This window comes from Emydura macquarii, unplaced genomic scaffold (assembly GCF_026122565.2).
Source record: "Emydura macquarii macquarii isolate MOO-44397 ecotype Brisbane River unplaced genomic scaffold, CSIRO-AGI_Emac_v2 contig_527, whole genome shotgun sequence".
NCBI lineage: Eukaryota > Metazoa > Chordata > Testudines > Chelidae > Emydura > Emydura macquarii.
In genome coordinates this window covers 40,159-56,915 of record NW_027130664.1, presented here as the reverse complement: position 1 = coordinate 56,915, position 16,757 = coordinate 40,159, and the positions used below count along the sequence as shown (strand labels likewise).

At 40.0% G+C, this 16,757-nt stretch overlaps 1 protein-coding gene across 6 annotated transcripts in view; it reads right to left on the bottom strand.

Moving 5' to 3' along the window:
- Positions 1–16,037, bottom strand: part of RIT1 (Ras like without CAAX 1) — a 32,578-nt gene extending 16,541 nt beyond the window's left edge. For 4 of the 6 annotated variants that reach the window (XM_067539155.1, XM_067539157.1, XM_067539156.1 and 1 more), the window contains exons 1-5: positions 15,766–16,037; positions 15,456–15,592; positions 14,389–14,445; positions 9,347–9,420; positions 8,540–8,731 (exon numbers count right to left, since the gene is read on the bottom strand). In XM_067539155.1, coding sequence (XP_067395256.1) covers positions 8,540–8,731; positions 9,347–9,420; positions 14,389–14,445; positions 15,456–15,555 — 423 coding nt within the window. In that variant the 5' untranslated portion in view covers positions 15,556–15,592; positions 15,766–16,037. Of the gene's footprint in view, positions 1–5,095; positions 6,293–8,539; positions 8,732–9,346; positions 9,421–14,388; positions 14,446–15,165; positions 15,426–15,455; positions 15,593–15,765 lie in introns of those variants that run through there. The other 2 variants (XM_067539152.1, XM_067539153.1) reach the window with 2 other exon arrangements.
- Positions 16,038–16,757: the final 720 nt, after the last annotated feature.

Below are 16,757 nucleotides of genomic sequence, written 5' to 3'. Positions count from 1 at the left end.
AAAAAGTAAAGGGAAATCTGCATTTTTCTTCTGCTTAGTAAAGTTTCAAAGCTATATTAAGTCAATGTTTAGTTGTAAACCTTTGAAAGAACAACCATAATGTTTTGTTCAGAGTTATGAACATTTCAGAGTTACAAACAACCTCCATGCCTGCGGTGTTCGTAACTCTGAAGTTCTACTGTATTTTGGGGAAGTTCCATAGCCTATGTTATACAGGAGGTCAGACTAGATAATCACAATGGTCCCTTCTGAACTTAGAATTTATATATAATTGGTTAGTTTAGTAGATAGCTGAGCAGCGCTCCTCCATGCTGATGTTAACCTCTCAGCTAGCAGCATCCATGAGTAATGCTTTTTGCCATCTCTGGCTGGCTGGCTAGGAGTTCCACCCTGGCAGATGATGAACTGGCCCCCGTTATACATGCATTTGTCACCTCCATCAGGTTTACAACAATGCAATATACCTGGGCATGAAACCATCTACCCTCAGGAAACTTCAACTAATTCTGAATGTGGCAGTCTATCTTTTCAGAAAGATGGACTACTGCAAGTACATAGATCTAGCCTCTGCACTCTACATCGGCTTTCCACATAGAATACTTCAAGTTCAAGGCCTCTATCCTTATCTTCAAAGTGCTCAATTGCCTGGGCCCAGGCTACCTAGATAACCAAAAGCTTTGGCACAAGGACTGTACTTAAGAAATGCTACTTCAGCACAGTGGAACTTTCTATCACAAGGGTATGTGCAGGAAACAGAGTACTTTCTCAGAGGCTGCCCCCAGACTGCTTAACAAACTCCCACCAGACCCAAGAACTATCACAAACTTCATTACCTTCTGCTACAAGTGCAAAGTGTACTTCATTTTCTTTGCTTTCTTTAATATGAACACATTATATTTAAAAAAAAACAACCTCCAAACAGTACTCTGAACACATAACAGAGTCAGTGGCATACCCAGGGGGAGGAAGGGCAGGCCCCCCGGCGCCGGTTTGGGGAGGAGGAGTGGGGGCACTGGGCCAGTGCCCGACCCCACACATCGTGAAAGACTGGCCCAGTGCCCCACCCTCAGGCCAGGGATGAGGCCGGGCTGAGCTGGGGCTGGGCTGTGGGGCTGGAGCGGCAAGTATGTGTGGGGTGCTGGGCCGACCCTTCACGACAGGCGGGGGGCAGAGAAGGCTGAGGGGCGGCTGCGCCCGCTCCTGTGCCCCCCTCTTTGCACATCTTGAAGGGCCGGCCTGGCTCGCCCCCAGGCTGGGGGTTGAGGCCGCTCCCATCTGAGCCAGTGCCAGGCTGCAGGGCTGGAGCAGAAGCGGGCGCAGTGCAGCAGGCAAGTGGGAGGGGAGGGGAGGGGGGCGGAGCCAAGCCTGCATTTGTGCCCCTCCTCCCCCCCCCCCCAGCCTCATGCCCCCCACCTTCCCCCTCCACAGGTACAGAACCCCCTCTCCCTGGCACAGCTGGGGGGCGATTCTGGGACTCCTCCTGCCCTGCAGGGGGAGGTGCATGAGGCAGAGGGCGCAAATGCAGGGTTGGCCCCCAGGCGCCGGAGACACACAGTATGCCACTGAACAGATATTAGAGAAAGTGAACCACATGACAGATACGTGTCATGTAACTTAATGCGCTACTGGCCCTCATACTGTAGTGATAAGATAGGTACAAGAACTTCTATAGAATAAATGAGATGACAAAGGCTTGTTACATGAATGCCTCATGCTACTTGAACCATGGAGCACTGGTGTCTGTCTAACTGAAGAGCTGAGGTCTTGGGAGCTCATATGGACCAGATATGAGTGCAGACAGAACCCACCCAAATTATCAGCACAAAAAAGGTGATTGAGTTGCCTTTCATTTATCATAAAAACAAAACATTTCAGATTAAATAATGAACCTTGTAAACTGGTGGAGGACTAGATGTTTTTAAAAAGTTAAAAAGCAGTTGTACAATAGAATCATAGAATAGAATCATAGAATCATAGAATATTAGAGTTGGAAGGGACCTCAGGAGATCATCTAGTCCAACTCCCTGCTCAAAGCAGGACTAACCTCAGCTATATCATCCCAACCAGGGCTTTGTCAAGCCTCAGCTTAAAAACCTCTAAGGATGGAGATTCCACCACCTCCCTAGGTAACCCATTCCAGTGCTTCACCACCCTCCTAGTAAAAAACTTTTTCCTAATGTCCAATCTAGACCTCCCGCCCTGCAACTTGAGACCGTTGCTCCTTGTTCTGTCATCTGCCACCACCGAGAACAGCCTAGCCCCATCCTCCCTGGAACCCCCTTTCAGGTAGTTAAAGGCCGCTATCAAATCCCCCCTCACTCTTCTCTTTTGCAGACTAAACAAGCCCAGTTCCCTCAGCCTCTCCTCATAAATCCTGTGCTCCAGCCCCCTAATCATTTTTGTTGCCCTCCGCTGGACTCTCTCCAACTTGTCCACATCCTTTTTGTAGTGGGGGGCCCAAAACTGGACACAATATTCTAAATGCGGCCTCACCAATGCCGAATAGAGGGGAATAATCACTTCCCGTGACCTGCTGGCAATGCCCCTCCTAATGCAGCCCAATATGCTGTTAGCCTTCTTGACAACCAGGGCACACTGCTGACTCATATCCAGCTTTTTATCCACTGTTACCCCCAGGTCCTTTTCTGCAGAGCTGCTGCCCAGCTCGTCGGTCCCCAGTCTATAGCTGTGCATGGGATTCTTCCTTCCTAAGTGGAGGACTCTGCACTTATCTTTGTTGAACCTCATTAGATTTCTTTTGGCCCAATCCTCCAGTTTGTTTAGGTCACTCTGTATCCTATCCCTACCTTGCAGATAGCTCCGATTAAAAATGAATACTAACCTGCTTTCTTTAAAGGGATATCAAAACAGTTGCCCCATTGTTAGCTAGTAAAATCTAACAGCAAATAATACACAATGAAAACAATACAATGGGAAATACAGAATTAAGGTGTCTTTTATGCTAATATCAAGTTCTCCAGACCAAAGTTTAGCAGCTTACCCTTCTAAACACCATAATCTTCCCTATCCTCAAAATCAAAACATGACAACTCAAAGAATCTTATATAGTATATACAAGTCTGAAGTATTGTTAATGAAAATTCTCTCTCTCTTAAGAAGGTCTTGCACCAAACTCTTCTTATGGTGCTTCTTAGCCATGTATCTTTTAAATGGTTATTAAGTATAGCTTACCTTCTAAGCCTCCAGCTAATAAGCTAAATACACCAAAAGTTATGAACACACTACAAACTTTTTGTCTATTTTTGAGCCCTGAGCTGCAATGCTTTCTATTGACAGTCTTAGAGGCACCTAGGATTAAAACATAAAATACAAATATTTATATTGAAAATTCTGTATTGTGTCAAATGAAAATCATTTTTGTGTACAAATTTATACATGACAAAAATAAAACAATCTTCTTGAATAACACTGTCTAAAAAAGTGCTTGTTATTCAGATTTAATAATTCCATAAGCAACAGGCTCAAATGGAATCAATAAATACTGAATTTGTTAAAGGGCTAATTTAAGGCACAGAAATCCCACCATTTATCAGAAGGCGAGAATAGGAATTAGCCCATTAGCTTTCATCTTTGCTCCCAGGTTGTTTTCTTAATGCCTGCAAGTTCTGAACATACTAGTAGCTGAGTATAATTTAAGTCAAATTTCTATCCTTGAAAAGAAGTGCAAAATATGGGATTAAAGTTGTATTTAACTTTTCAAGAAAGCTGGTTTTGTCTCATCTTTTAATTAGAACCAATCATTTTTGGGGTGCTATTTCTGTGTTTTTTCGCTGATGTTTTATGTTGTGTGGTTTACCTGGGATTTTTATCTCACCGTTATAGACGGTGCTTAATGCAATACTGAATAACTATTAGGGCCTTAATTTTTAAATCAGTAGCTATAGTAAAGATATGTAACATTGCTCATGAAGTTAATTTTAACAAAATCTTACACCTTACACTGCAACAAACAAGTAAAATACTTTCTAAATGTTCTAGACTATTTTCAGTTACTTTTTCCATGTAATGAATCGTGTGATTTCCAGCAGCACAGCACAACACTGGTGAATTTGGAATGGAACTTCATAAAGAAGCAGAAACCAGAAACTGACCAATACAAATCTGAAGTCCAGGTGCACAGTTTAAAAAAAAAGAAAAAAGTAAAAAACCCAGAAAATTCTGTATATGTTTCTTTGATTTCCTACTCAGAAAATCAAATTTAAAAGCTTACTATTTCCTATGATGCTATTTGGAAAAGATCAGGAAAAGCTAAGTTTAGTGAAGGAAAGCATAAAGGATCTCCCAGTTGCCCTATTTGTTGCTTTCATTGGATCCTCTATACACAAATTTTAACATCTCTGCATTCCAACTCTGAATGTACAATGATCATATGTCAAACTAAGGCTGGCAATATAATTCAGACACCAACCCAGTAAAGTCATCATGATTATTGACAAAGCCAATCATAGAATACAAGGGCAAGGAAGCATGTTTGTTTTAAATTCCAGGTTTTAGGTATTTGGTTTTCTGAGAAATTATGTTTAGTTTAAATTTTCTCTTGCCATATCTGAATTAACTACGTGAATTATGTTATTTAAAACAAAAAACAAAAACAAAAACCAACCTTTGATGCTATTTTTATAGGTGAATAAACTCTGGATTAAAAATCTTCAGAAGTGACATATATATATATATATACATATATATACAGTCCTCCACAAGGAACGTGTAATTTGCAGCATTTGAAAAGTGTGCTTCACAAAACACCAGCTTCCAAACCAGTGTAAGTGATCACTGAGCACAAATATCTACATATGCCCACTCGAGTGTGTGTATATGTAGGGATATCCATGTATATATCATCCTCAGAACTGAGGTTATGCCCAGGTAATTATCTCTTCCCCTGCATCTCCCCACCTATTTGCAATGGAAGGTTCTTACTAGGTTGCAGGTTATTTCTGCTAGGCCCTATGGTTAGCAACCTCCAATTTTACACACTCTCTTTCTCTACAGCATAGTGCACTATGTGGTACACAGCCTCAATGCATTAAGAAATCGGAAATGAATCTCTTCTTGAGACTTTAACAATACTGGCTTCATTAAGAAAAGAATATAAAATTTAATGCAAATATATAAGCTAATGCAACATTACAGATAAGATTTTAAAGCATGCAAGTCAGGAAATTCAAAGTTCTAGTTTCCTAGAGCCCCTGCAACTCTATCACATTACACATACTATACTACAGCAGTACAGAAAACACTATATACAATAAGAAAATGCTACATATTCATGCATTGTTCCCAAGTTATGGCTGCCATGGGAATCATAATTTTAATTTTCCTGACTTGTTTAAAATCTAAACTATACTGTTGCATTACAGTAGTTTCTGATAATTACTTTTTGATAGACATGCACATGGGAGTCCAACATTACTTGTTTGTTGTAAAAATGCACAATCAGTACATAAAGCAATTTCAGCATGAGTTCTTCTCACTGCTGTGCACAGCTTGTTCCAATAGTTTGCTACATGTGTTTCATAAACTTTACTTTTAAAACTGTTCTTGACAAGCCTTCTGATACCTTGTGAATTACTTTTCCAGAAAGCAACAAACTTTATTGTGCAATCCTCCAGGGGGGGAAAAAAAAAAAGACTTAACTCAGTTTAGGTACTAAGTAAAAGTTCAAAGACATTCTACATGGTTTTGTTTCCATTATACTGAGATCCCCTAAGACAAACATTCAAAAGTGCAGGGACATTGGTTGCAAATGCTGTTACCTACTATGTCAGTGACATTTGCTGGATCCAAGTCAGAAAGTGACAGTAAACAAAAGCAAAACCCACTGCCTTGTCATAGACTAAACATTCTGAAATTGGGGGAAGATTACTCTAAACAACCAAAAAAAAGTAAATTGCAGTCCCCACAGAACTCCCAATAGTTGGGTTTCCTTTTTTAAAATAGTTAAAAAAGAGAGAAAGCATGATGCTCAAAAATGTAGGTTACTAGACTGTCTTGATTACATGTTCCAGTTCGCAGTTGGACAGATTCACTGCCCTTCCTTTCAGGTCACTGAATCTTTCTTCTTTCGGAATGGTGACTTTAGTCTTTTCCATACGCTGCTTTTGGGTTTGGATTTTTTTTCCATGGCCATTACTGCTTCCTTCTCTTTCCTACGGATTTCTCGCACAAGAGCATGAAATACGTCATCGATATAATAGCGGAATGCGGCTGAAGTTTCAAAAAAAGGGCAGCTGAATTCTCGCGCTAAAGCTGAGCCTTCTTCTTTGGAGACCTTCAACAAAGTACATATTTGTCAACGAAGAAAAAAGTGTTCACTCCTTCCCTTTTTTCTGCTCCCTTTGCCTGTTTCTCTCACTCTTAACCATGTACATTCTTTTACATTACCTCCTCCTTTTTGAACATCCCCTTTCCATGTATCTCTTTGAAATCTCTTCCTTAAATCCACTTTTCTCTAAACTTTTTACTCCTAGTCATGCACCCGGTCCTTTAAACATTTGTACTGTAGCCTATATCCATATAAGACATCATACTCCTTGAGGCAGGGCCTGGGTCATAATCTGCATTTGAAAATAATTTGTACATCCTCTGGTACAATGTAAATATTAAATAATAGTTTTCTAATATTTTTAATTCCTAATAGCACTAAATGTAAACAAAATCTTTCAAGACTTGAAAAATTAATAAAAACAAACGAGAATTATAATCTGTTGAGGTGGAATGACAGAGACTTCTTAGGTCACAATTAATCCATTTCGCTGATAGTGCGGGAGTGTTCTCTACTGCACATTTTCAGCCTTTTGTCCAAAATTATGGCACTGACTAAAACATCTTAGGATGATTTTATGGCTATTGAACCTAATTTTTTCCATTCTTAATTTTACCTCATTTTCATAGTTAAACTCCCTTTTATCAATCTAAATAATTATTCTTCCTTGTTACTGTTAAACATACAACTATTTGAAGGGCAACATGCAACTTCCCCAAGTTGTTGTGGTTTTTGTTGGTTTCTCTGAATGCCATCCAATTTGTCCATCTTTTCTCTCAGAACTGAACACAACATTTCAGGGCATAGGCTCACTGGAACCATATGAAGGGACTATTGATTCCCTGTCTCAGCACAGACATCCAACAATGTCCATGGCATTTTGCTCCCATATCACATTGGAAACTCAATTTCTTGTGCAACCATTACCTTTGATCTATTTCAGGGTTACTATTTGCCAGATTTTTTTCCCGACTGGTGTATTTCGGATTATTTTCCCCTCAATGTTCTAGCTAAAAGCTTCCCAAGTTGCATCTTATCTTATTTTCTGCCGAGGTGTGTCTTTCTAAGTCCCCTTTTATTGCTTCTCTGTTTGCAATGTACTCACAACCCTTCCTAACATATTACTATTTGAAAAGTTTGTTCAAGTGCTCTTTTATCCCCCGTGCAGATGCACTCTCATTTCAGGATAACAGAAATGGAAAACATAACCAGAGTTGAGGGTTAGAAATTCTAGTGGAAGACACCCAGGTTTTCAAAGCTGAAAATTGATGTGTTTTGAAATAATTATGTCTATTAGCTTTATTTTAGATATAACTATTCATAATAAAACTGCATGCTTTATGGACATCCACTGCATTCTGTGCTTAAAATGTACTACCATTGCAGCAATCCCTCTTTCAACCTTAATAATACAAATATTACATTTACAGTAGAAATTCAGATTTGCGAACGCTAGAGTTACAACAGACCAGTCAACCACACACCTCATTTGGAACTGGAAGTACACAATCAGCCAGCAGCACAGGCAAAAAAGTTAAAAGAAAAAAGAAAAAAAAGAAAATACAGTACAGTCCTGTGTTAAACGTAAACTACTAAAAAAATAAAGGGGAAGTTTATAAAAAGATTTGACAAGGTAAGGAAACTATTTCTGTACTTGTTTAATTTAAATTAAGATGGTTAAAAGCAACATTTTTCTTCTGCATAGTAAAGTTTCAAAGATGCATTAAGTCAATGTTCAGTTGTAAACTTATGAAGAATACAACGTTTTGTTCAAAGTTAGGAACAACCGCCATTTCTGAGGTGTCTGTGACTCTGAGGGCAGGTCTACACTAGAAGTGCTACATCGGCACAGCTGCACTGATGCAGCTGGTGCTACTGTAGCGCGTCTGGTGAAGACACTGTATGCCAACATGAGAGCACTCTCTTGTTGGCATAATTATTCCACCTCCACAAGGGGCAGAAGTGATGTTGGTGAGAGAGCGTCTCCCACCGACATAGTGCCGGTATGGATAGTGCTTGGGTTGCTGTAACTTGCGTCTCTTGGGGAGGGCAGGGGTTCACACCCCTGAGCAACGTGAGTTAGATCAACTTAAGCGGTAGTATAGACCTGCCCTGAGGTTCTACTATATTTTAAACATTAAGCCAAGAGCAAAAAACATAATTCAATGAAAAGAAATAAAGAAATAGACTTAGGATAAAAGACAGCATTATATTTTAAGATATACACCTCCCGAACTTCGCTGGGTAGTTTACCTGTCGTAGCAGTGTCAGATCAGATTTGTTCCCCACAAGAACCACCGGAGTGTCAGCAGTGCGCCGAACACGATAGATGAGCTGTTTGAATTCACGCACTTCATGAAAACTTCGGCGGTCCGTGATTGAATAGCAGATGATAAATCCCTCACCTGCCCTCATGTACTGGTCCCTCATGGCTGTAAACTCTGCCTAGAAAGAAAGTAATATTTCAGTTCCTGTACAAGCTCAGCAGCTACCGATCACCTCACCACTGGCAGTTCTCTATCCATTCTAATAACAGCTATATACCACGCAACATACTGGTTTTCTTATGCCATACATGGTCCATAGAAAAAACTGGAGATTGTATGGATTCTCTCTATGTGAAATATTATTTAAACACCTGAAATACACAACTAAAAGTGCTACATGTAGCAGTCGTAGAGTTAAAAGAACGTAATGAACAGTTTGTTTCCCTTCTGTCCTTTTACACGTGGAAAAAATATTGTGTACATTTGGGACCAATATACAAAACAGATGAAAGGCATGAATTTCTGTTGCTTCAGGGAATGGGTAAGAATGTTGGCATATATTTTATTTAAAATAAAAAGGACAATGGACAAACACGGAAAGATTAAAGGAGGGTGCAAAATAAAAGCACATTTTGTGGCTACCAACACATACAATATATCGGGGAAATGAGATAGTTTAGAAGACAAAATCAGAACAAATTAAATAAAAGATAAAGACAGGCGATACATTTTTAAAGGATCTCTGTGCCTGGCCATTAGTTCCATCCTATTCGTATTTTTATTGCTCACATACCTGTCCCGCTGTGTCCAAGATGTCCAAATTTGCAGGTTCATCATCAATTCGTATTCGTATTTTATAAGCATCCTCTGCAGATTTAGAAGATGATGGGTGGGGGGAACAGAATTTCAGTAAGACTACATACCTATCTCACACATACAAGGGGAAATACTATTACTGAGCACTTAATACTTTATCTATTGAAATCATTGTATAAACCTTAGTCCTTTATCAAGTAATTAAGACAAATCAAAATGTAACTGGCCTGATGAAACAGGGATTTGGTAGTTTATCTATATATTGATCAGTTTTGATCAACATTTTTTACTAGATGCTATTCTTGATATAAAGCAATGGAAAATACCTTATAAAATTAATTATAATAATGTCAATTCAGATTTGCACACTTTAATAAAGACAAAAAATAGAGTATTATACTTCTCTCAGGCAGACAAATAAAATAAAATTATCCTAATGGCTGCCAACAACAGAACTGCCGATTTCCAAAAACCAGATAAATTCCTAAAAATATGTCTACACAACAATAGCACAACTATGCTATTGTAGCATAGACACTTACTACAGCAATGGAAAGGGTTTTTCTGTCACCATAATAAATCCATCCCCCTGTGAGGCAGTATCTAGGTTGATTAAAATATTCGTCCGTTGATCTAGCTGCATTTAAAATAGAGGTTAAGTCAACCTAAATATGTTGCATTCACACCCTAAAAGATGTGGCTAGGTTGACCTGAGTTTTAGATGCAGACCAGGCCTTAGAAAGATAAACAGATCTTTCCCTCCAAAATTAAACTAACCCAATTATAAAAATGTCACCAAAAGGGCTCAGATGTTACCATCATGGGCACACCAGAAGAATCTGAATAGAAAAACAAGTTCTCCTTTCTGTTTGATCAGCTTCCGTCAGGATTAATGGGCTCCGCGTGAATGACAACTCCAAAAGACACAGACTGAATGAAACAGGCAGCTAGTGTCATAAGATCTTAAAGCAGGAGCTAGTACAACACTTTTATGTCTCCAAATAAAGATTGCAAAAGATCCTGGACCATGGCTAAGGCTTCCATGTGCCACAGAAATACAAATAGTAAATAACAGTAATATCCTATAGGACTTTGAAAAATCATGATGCTTTTCAGATAGTGGTTTGACATATTTTATTTGCAGAAGCAAATTCTCTCAGCCCAGAAGTTAGTGTTGTCTTGAAAGGGGGGAGGGTAAAGAGCTGTGGGAGAGACTCAAACTTTCTTGAAAACAAGTAATTGGCCAGCCTAAAGCAGACTACAAGTCCTTTCACTAGGTTACGTAAATATAATTTCAATTAAAATACAGAGACTAGTTTTCTTCCTGGAGATCTTTCCATTGTAGTAGTGTTTTAATAATTAAAAAAAAAAAGAAAAAAAAAAAAGTCAGCTGTTCAATATACAGGCAATTCCAGCTAACCAGAGTGTTATATGTTATAGTAAACATTATTGTATGCAGTGTTGTTGTAGCTGTGTCAGTTGCAGGATTTTAGCGAGACAAGGTAACTGTAAGTTCAAAAGCTTCTCTCTCTCACCAACAGAAGATGGTTCAATAAAAGATACCTCACACATCTTGTCTCCATCCCCCATGCCATTTTTAACTACATCCCATGGACAGGGATCATTTTTAAAACTGCAATTTCACCTTGAATACTCAAGACTGATTTGATTTCTTTAAATTTTTATTTCCCTTGGAGAGCATGATTCTTGCTTTCACCTCATGGGCAGTGTAATACTTTCCAGCAATTGACATCTAAGGCTGGAAGTGTCTGAAGGGGTGAAAAGCTAAGAGGGGTTCGGAAGAGAAGCAAGAATATTAGTGGGGAGAGAAGAGGGGAAATCAGACAACATGGGAGGAAGAAAAAAAAAGATAAAAACAGGAAAGTTAGCACAAAAAAGAGAGTCACAAACAAATATCACTGCGTCAACAAGGCAGTTGATTCAGGTATCAGGAAGCAACAAGAGCGACAAAAGAAGGATCTGAAGAAATCACACAACAGAGCATGATCTTTTAAAACTTTGACCCATGGTTTTGTACAGTGATAAAAAATGTCCATTTCAACAAATTTCTATGTGAGTCCTTAGAGATTTAGTAATAAGATAAGCAAACAAGTTCCTAATTCCGACTATACTTAAGGAGGTGTGAGACTGTTTTGTCTACATCTTGAATTACACTTTGCAAGCTCTTAGGAGGGACCCATCCTGTATTTAATCAATCATCCAATACCCGCACACATGCTCCCATTAGAACAAGAGAAGAAAGGAACGCCCAATTTCCCAATTTATATTTGGCCAACAAAGATAATTATCCCATTGGGATAGTGGAAGCAGTTATATATTTTGTGTTTAGTGCTCCCTGAGATAGGATGTGTGCTCTTCCAGAAAGTAAGGTATTTTAATTATGTTATATTATCTTCTTATTAAAACTACGGGATACATAAAGATAGGTGGTAGACAAGTCAACCTCTAAAAGATAATGCAATCAGCATCTTTAAAAAAAATAAATGTGTAACTAACATCACCTCAATAAACACCCATTAATGGAATCTGCAGATGACAATTTGGGCATACAACGTGAAGTTGAGCTGAATACACCAAGAGTTTTTCAAACAAAAGGATGCTGGACAGATTAGGAAAAGGGGTGGAAAATACATTCAGAATTAATTTTAAAATATACAAATAATATATCAGAAGAAAAATAACCAAAACCTTGGGCATTCTATTTAAAGAACAGGGAGACCTGAAAATCAGCAATGGCAAAACAGTTGGGAGGGGGGAAATAATGCACATAAGTTAGACAAGTCTGAAATGGGATATAGCAGGTAAACAGCCAATGCAATTTTAGACTGCACATGCAGAGGCATGATCTGATCACTGATAAGGGAGAAGATAATCCCTTTCTATCAATTTGTGTGATAGAACCTAGATTGTTGCATTAAATACTGGGCACATTACCAGACTGTGACAAACAAAGAGTCCACAGAACAGCAGCCAAAAGAATCATGGTGGAGTGAGGAACTGGGGGGACTGCTTTACAAAGAAAAGACAAGACAGCTAATAAGAAGGGCAAAGAGACAAATTAGAAATATTTGAAGAATCTAAACTCCATAGAAAAGAGCAATTATTTTGGATACTATATGTACTCTAAAAATAATAGTATGAAATCCAGAGGAAAGAACCCATTATTAAATATTTGTTCCCCACATAGGTACTAATAGACTAATCAGGTCATCCCTTAAGATTCTCTTTAAGCTAAATAGACTTACGAAGCTCAATCTATCACTAAAAGACAGGTTTCCAATTCCAATAATTCTCATTGCTCCTCACTGAACCCTCTCCAATTTTTCAACGTCCTCCTCGAATTGTGGACACCAGGTCTGGATACAGTATTCCAGAAGTGGCCACACCAGTGCCAAATACAGAGTTAAATAACCTCTTTACTTGTACTCAAGATTCCATTGTTTATGCAACACAGGATCACATTATCCCTTTTTGGACAAAGCATTGAACTGAAAGCTCATGTTCAGCTGACTATCCACAATGACCACCAAATCTTTTTTTAGAGTCACTGCTTCCCAAGATAGTCTCCCATCCTGAAAGTATGGCCTACATTCTTTGTACTCTAGCTTATATAGATATATTTACATTTAGCCATATTAATACATATAGTATGCTTGTGTCATTTACCAAGTGACCCAGATCACACTGTATAAGTGAGTGACTTGTCCTCTTCATTACTTAGCACTCACCCAATTTGTGTCATGAACAAACTTATCAGAGATTCTTTTGTTTTCTTCCAAGTTGCTGCTAAAAATGTTAAGTAGCAGCAGAGCCAAGACAAGATCCCCACAGAAGCCTACTAGAAACACAGGAGCTCAGTAAGGATACCCCATTTACAATTACATTTTCAGATCTATCACTTAGTCAGCTTTTAATCTATTCAATGTGTGCCATGTTAACTTTGTGCAGATCTAATTTTTTAATCAAAATGTCACAAGGCACCAGTTTTAATGCCATCAACCAATTTTGTAATCTCATCATCAAAAAAGATATCAGATTAGTTTACAGGCTCTATTTTTCATAAACTCATATTGACTAGCATCCTTTAATTCTTTATTAATTCACTCCCATATCATCCATTCCATTAGCTTGCCCAGGATCAATCAGACTGACTGGCCTATAATTACCAGGTCATCCCGTTTAACCTTTTAAAATACTTGCCCAACATTAGCTTTCTTGCAGTCTTCTGGAACTTCCCTACTGTTATATGACTTAATTAAAAGCAACAAGAATAAGGAGCTCGCTGGACCAGAGAGCTAATTTAAAACTGTTGAATGAAAGTTATCTGGACTTGCTGATTTTAAAATGTCTAACTTTAGTATCTGCTGTTTAACATCCTCCTGAGATACTAGTGGAATGGAAAGAACATTATATGATGAGACTACTTCAGCTGTTTTTTCCTAAACAGAAATACATGAATACTTTTACCTTCTCTGCATTATTAATAATTCTATATTTCCAACTACTAATGGACCAGTACAGTTATCTATACTAGTGTGTCAGAGAGGTCTCCCAGAAGGCCAGTAGCAGCCAGGTTTTCTAAATTCCGATCCAGTGCTCTATCATCTGCCATAGCTGAAACATAGCCTTATTCTAATACAATTATTTTGACACATCAGACAGGAAAAGATATAAAGGAGCTAAAAGCTCAGGATACAGGTTTAGGTCCCTATTTTAAAAAGGTATTTAGGTGCCTAACTCCCATCGATTTCAATGGGAGTGAGGCACTTAATCTTTAAAGATCTGGCCATTAGTCCAGTTCTTAGTGCAGGTCATAATCCTCTTTACAGACTAGGGACTCACAACAACTTGTCTAGTTATCACTAATATGATTATGAATGTTTTGCTCGCAGCTGAGTTTCTGGTTTTCTTTAGAGTATGAGGTTCATGGTAAACGAGTCCACAAAAACTATTTTTTAATCTGCAAATCAGAGCAGATGTTGGAGAGGTTTTTCTTACCAATTGTAGGATCATGGTCCTCTGGGAACCGGTGGCTGATGAACTGCATGGTCATAGCTGAAAATTAAAATTGGATAACTACAATTACACAGGTGATTTCCAATCCTTCTGACTAACTTCACACAAAGTGAAAGTTGGGACATGATAATGGACATAGAATATTTAGAATTACTGATTACACAGAAACATTTAAATGATACAACTGGCATACTATTTTGCCATTCTTTAAAAATCAGACAACTTATAGAGAAAAGGCACATTTTTTCACCCTAAATCTACACGGTGATATGATAAAATGTACTTATCAATATGAAAAATTGTGAACTATATTCTCTCCTATTGCCTCAAAAAAAAGTTAATTTCAACTTGCTGATGATGATGTCACGTGACACTACCCGAGAGGCCACTATGGGACTAGAAGACAGTTTAATTCATTAAATCATTTTAAACACTGTTTTATAGATATTACATACTAGAACACTGCAGTATTTATGATCCTTCTCCCTCAAATATTAACTCAAGTTTAACAATACTGTATTTATTTAATAAAAATCAATCTTAATCAAGGCTTTTCACACATATACTTTCAAGTATTGAGAACGCAAAGGTAGGAGTAGCTGGGGAAAGATATATTTTTTAAAATCTCAAACCAATCCTTATGTAGGTGACCGCCACAATCAATGAAGCAGAGCAGACAGTCAATGTGAAGAAGAGCTCTGTGTCACTCAAAAGCTTCTCTGGCTCACCAACAGAAGTTGGTCCAATATAAGATATTACCTCAGCCACAAGCCACCTCCTCTCCCTCACAGTGGGTAATTCCAAGTGCAGCAGCAAAGCAGTTATTCAAGCATGGGGGTCGCTCACAGCAGCGACCGAGATTAAAGCACAATTAACGCTCCATCCCATTACAGCTGCTCTCGGACCTCGCTTGGGCCCAGCGCCTGCATCGGGGGGTGCCCACCAGGCAGCGGTCCCCGCCTCGACCGGCCCGCGAGACAGCCTCTCCCCCAGTCACGACTTCTGAGCTAGAGGACATCACACACTCCGTGCAGGCCCGAGACACCCACCGCTCTTGCCCACGCCGCCAGCCCCCAGCATCACCAGCTTATACTCGCGGGACTGTCCTCCTGAGGCGCCGCCGCCGCCCTGGCGGGCTCCAGAGTCCATCTCCCGCAGCGCGAGGGAAAGCCGCCGCCGCCGCCGCCTGCAGCGCAGAGAGAAAAGAGTGTCAGGCTCTTCTGGACCGGGACCGACTGGGAGGGGTGGAGCGGAGCGGGCCGGAGACACGGGATCTCCAGGCACTCCGCCCTACTCCGAGACGGGCACCATCTCCCCCCACCCCAAAACCCGGCCACAAGGGCTGCTCCCCTTCCTCACCGTCTCAGGGACGCGGGACTTCTCCGCGGCGCATCCGCCCGCGCGCCCGGACAGGGCCAGGGGAGGGCAGGACCCCACCCGCCAAAGGCCGACCCGCCACTGCTTCGGCCCGGCCCTTCTCAAATCCAAGTCGCCGAAGGGCTAAGCAGCGAAACCAAAATGGCTGCGACTCCACTTTCCGTGGCTTGCTTGAGCAGCCTGACGCCACCTAGCAGCACTTCTAGTTGCCCTTGCTCCCCCCCATCCCGCGCATGGGCCCGCCCCTTCCGTGTAGGGGCGCCTGTAGAAGAGCAGGCAGGAGCAAGGGCAGCTCGGCGCCCAAAGGTGGAAGAGGGACAGCCCTTGAACCCCTTTTGTCCTTTGCCAGCTAGGGGATTTGTCTAGTGAAAAGCAGCCCTGGGTTTGTGCATATAATTTAGCGAGAATGGGTCAGGCCATCTCAATGGGGTGACCCTCTATATCTGAAACTCACTTCCTTTCCTCAGCCACCCAACATCTCATAAGATTTTAATTTTTTAAAAGTCAATTTACTCCACCAGCTTCTGGCTTTTGTATATTTATTTCTGCTAACACAATGAAAGTCAAAAATACTATCTGATAGTTTCTGGGTAGTTCGCTATAATTAGCAGAAAGCAAACATGGGGATGGTCAGATTTCAAAACACTGTAGAGAACTACTAGACCCAGATACTCTGACACCCTTAACTGATTTCAGTGGGACTATTCACCCTCTTAAAGTTAAGCATGTGCATAAGTAAAAACAAAGAGTTCTGTAGCACTTTAAAGACTAACAGATTTAATTTCAGCAGGCTTAAGCTTTCGTGAGCTTCAGCTCACGTCCTCAGATGCAGTTGGTAGAAATGATACAGCAAAAATAGGTAACATATATAGGAGGCAACATATATATATATGGAAGGGCATAGATAACAATGGGGTAGGTGGATAAAAGCCGGGTACTTGAGGCCTAATGACAACCATTGAGTAGGAGGTGAG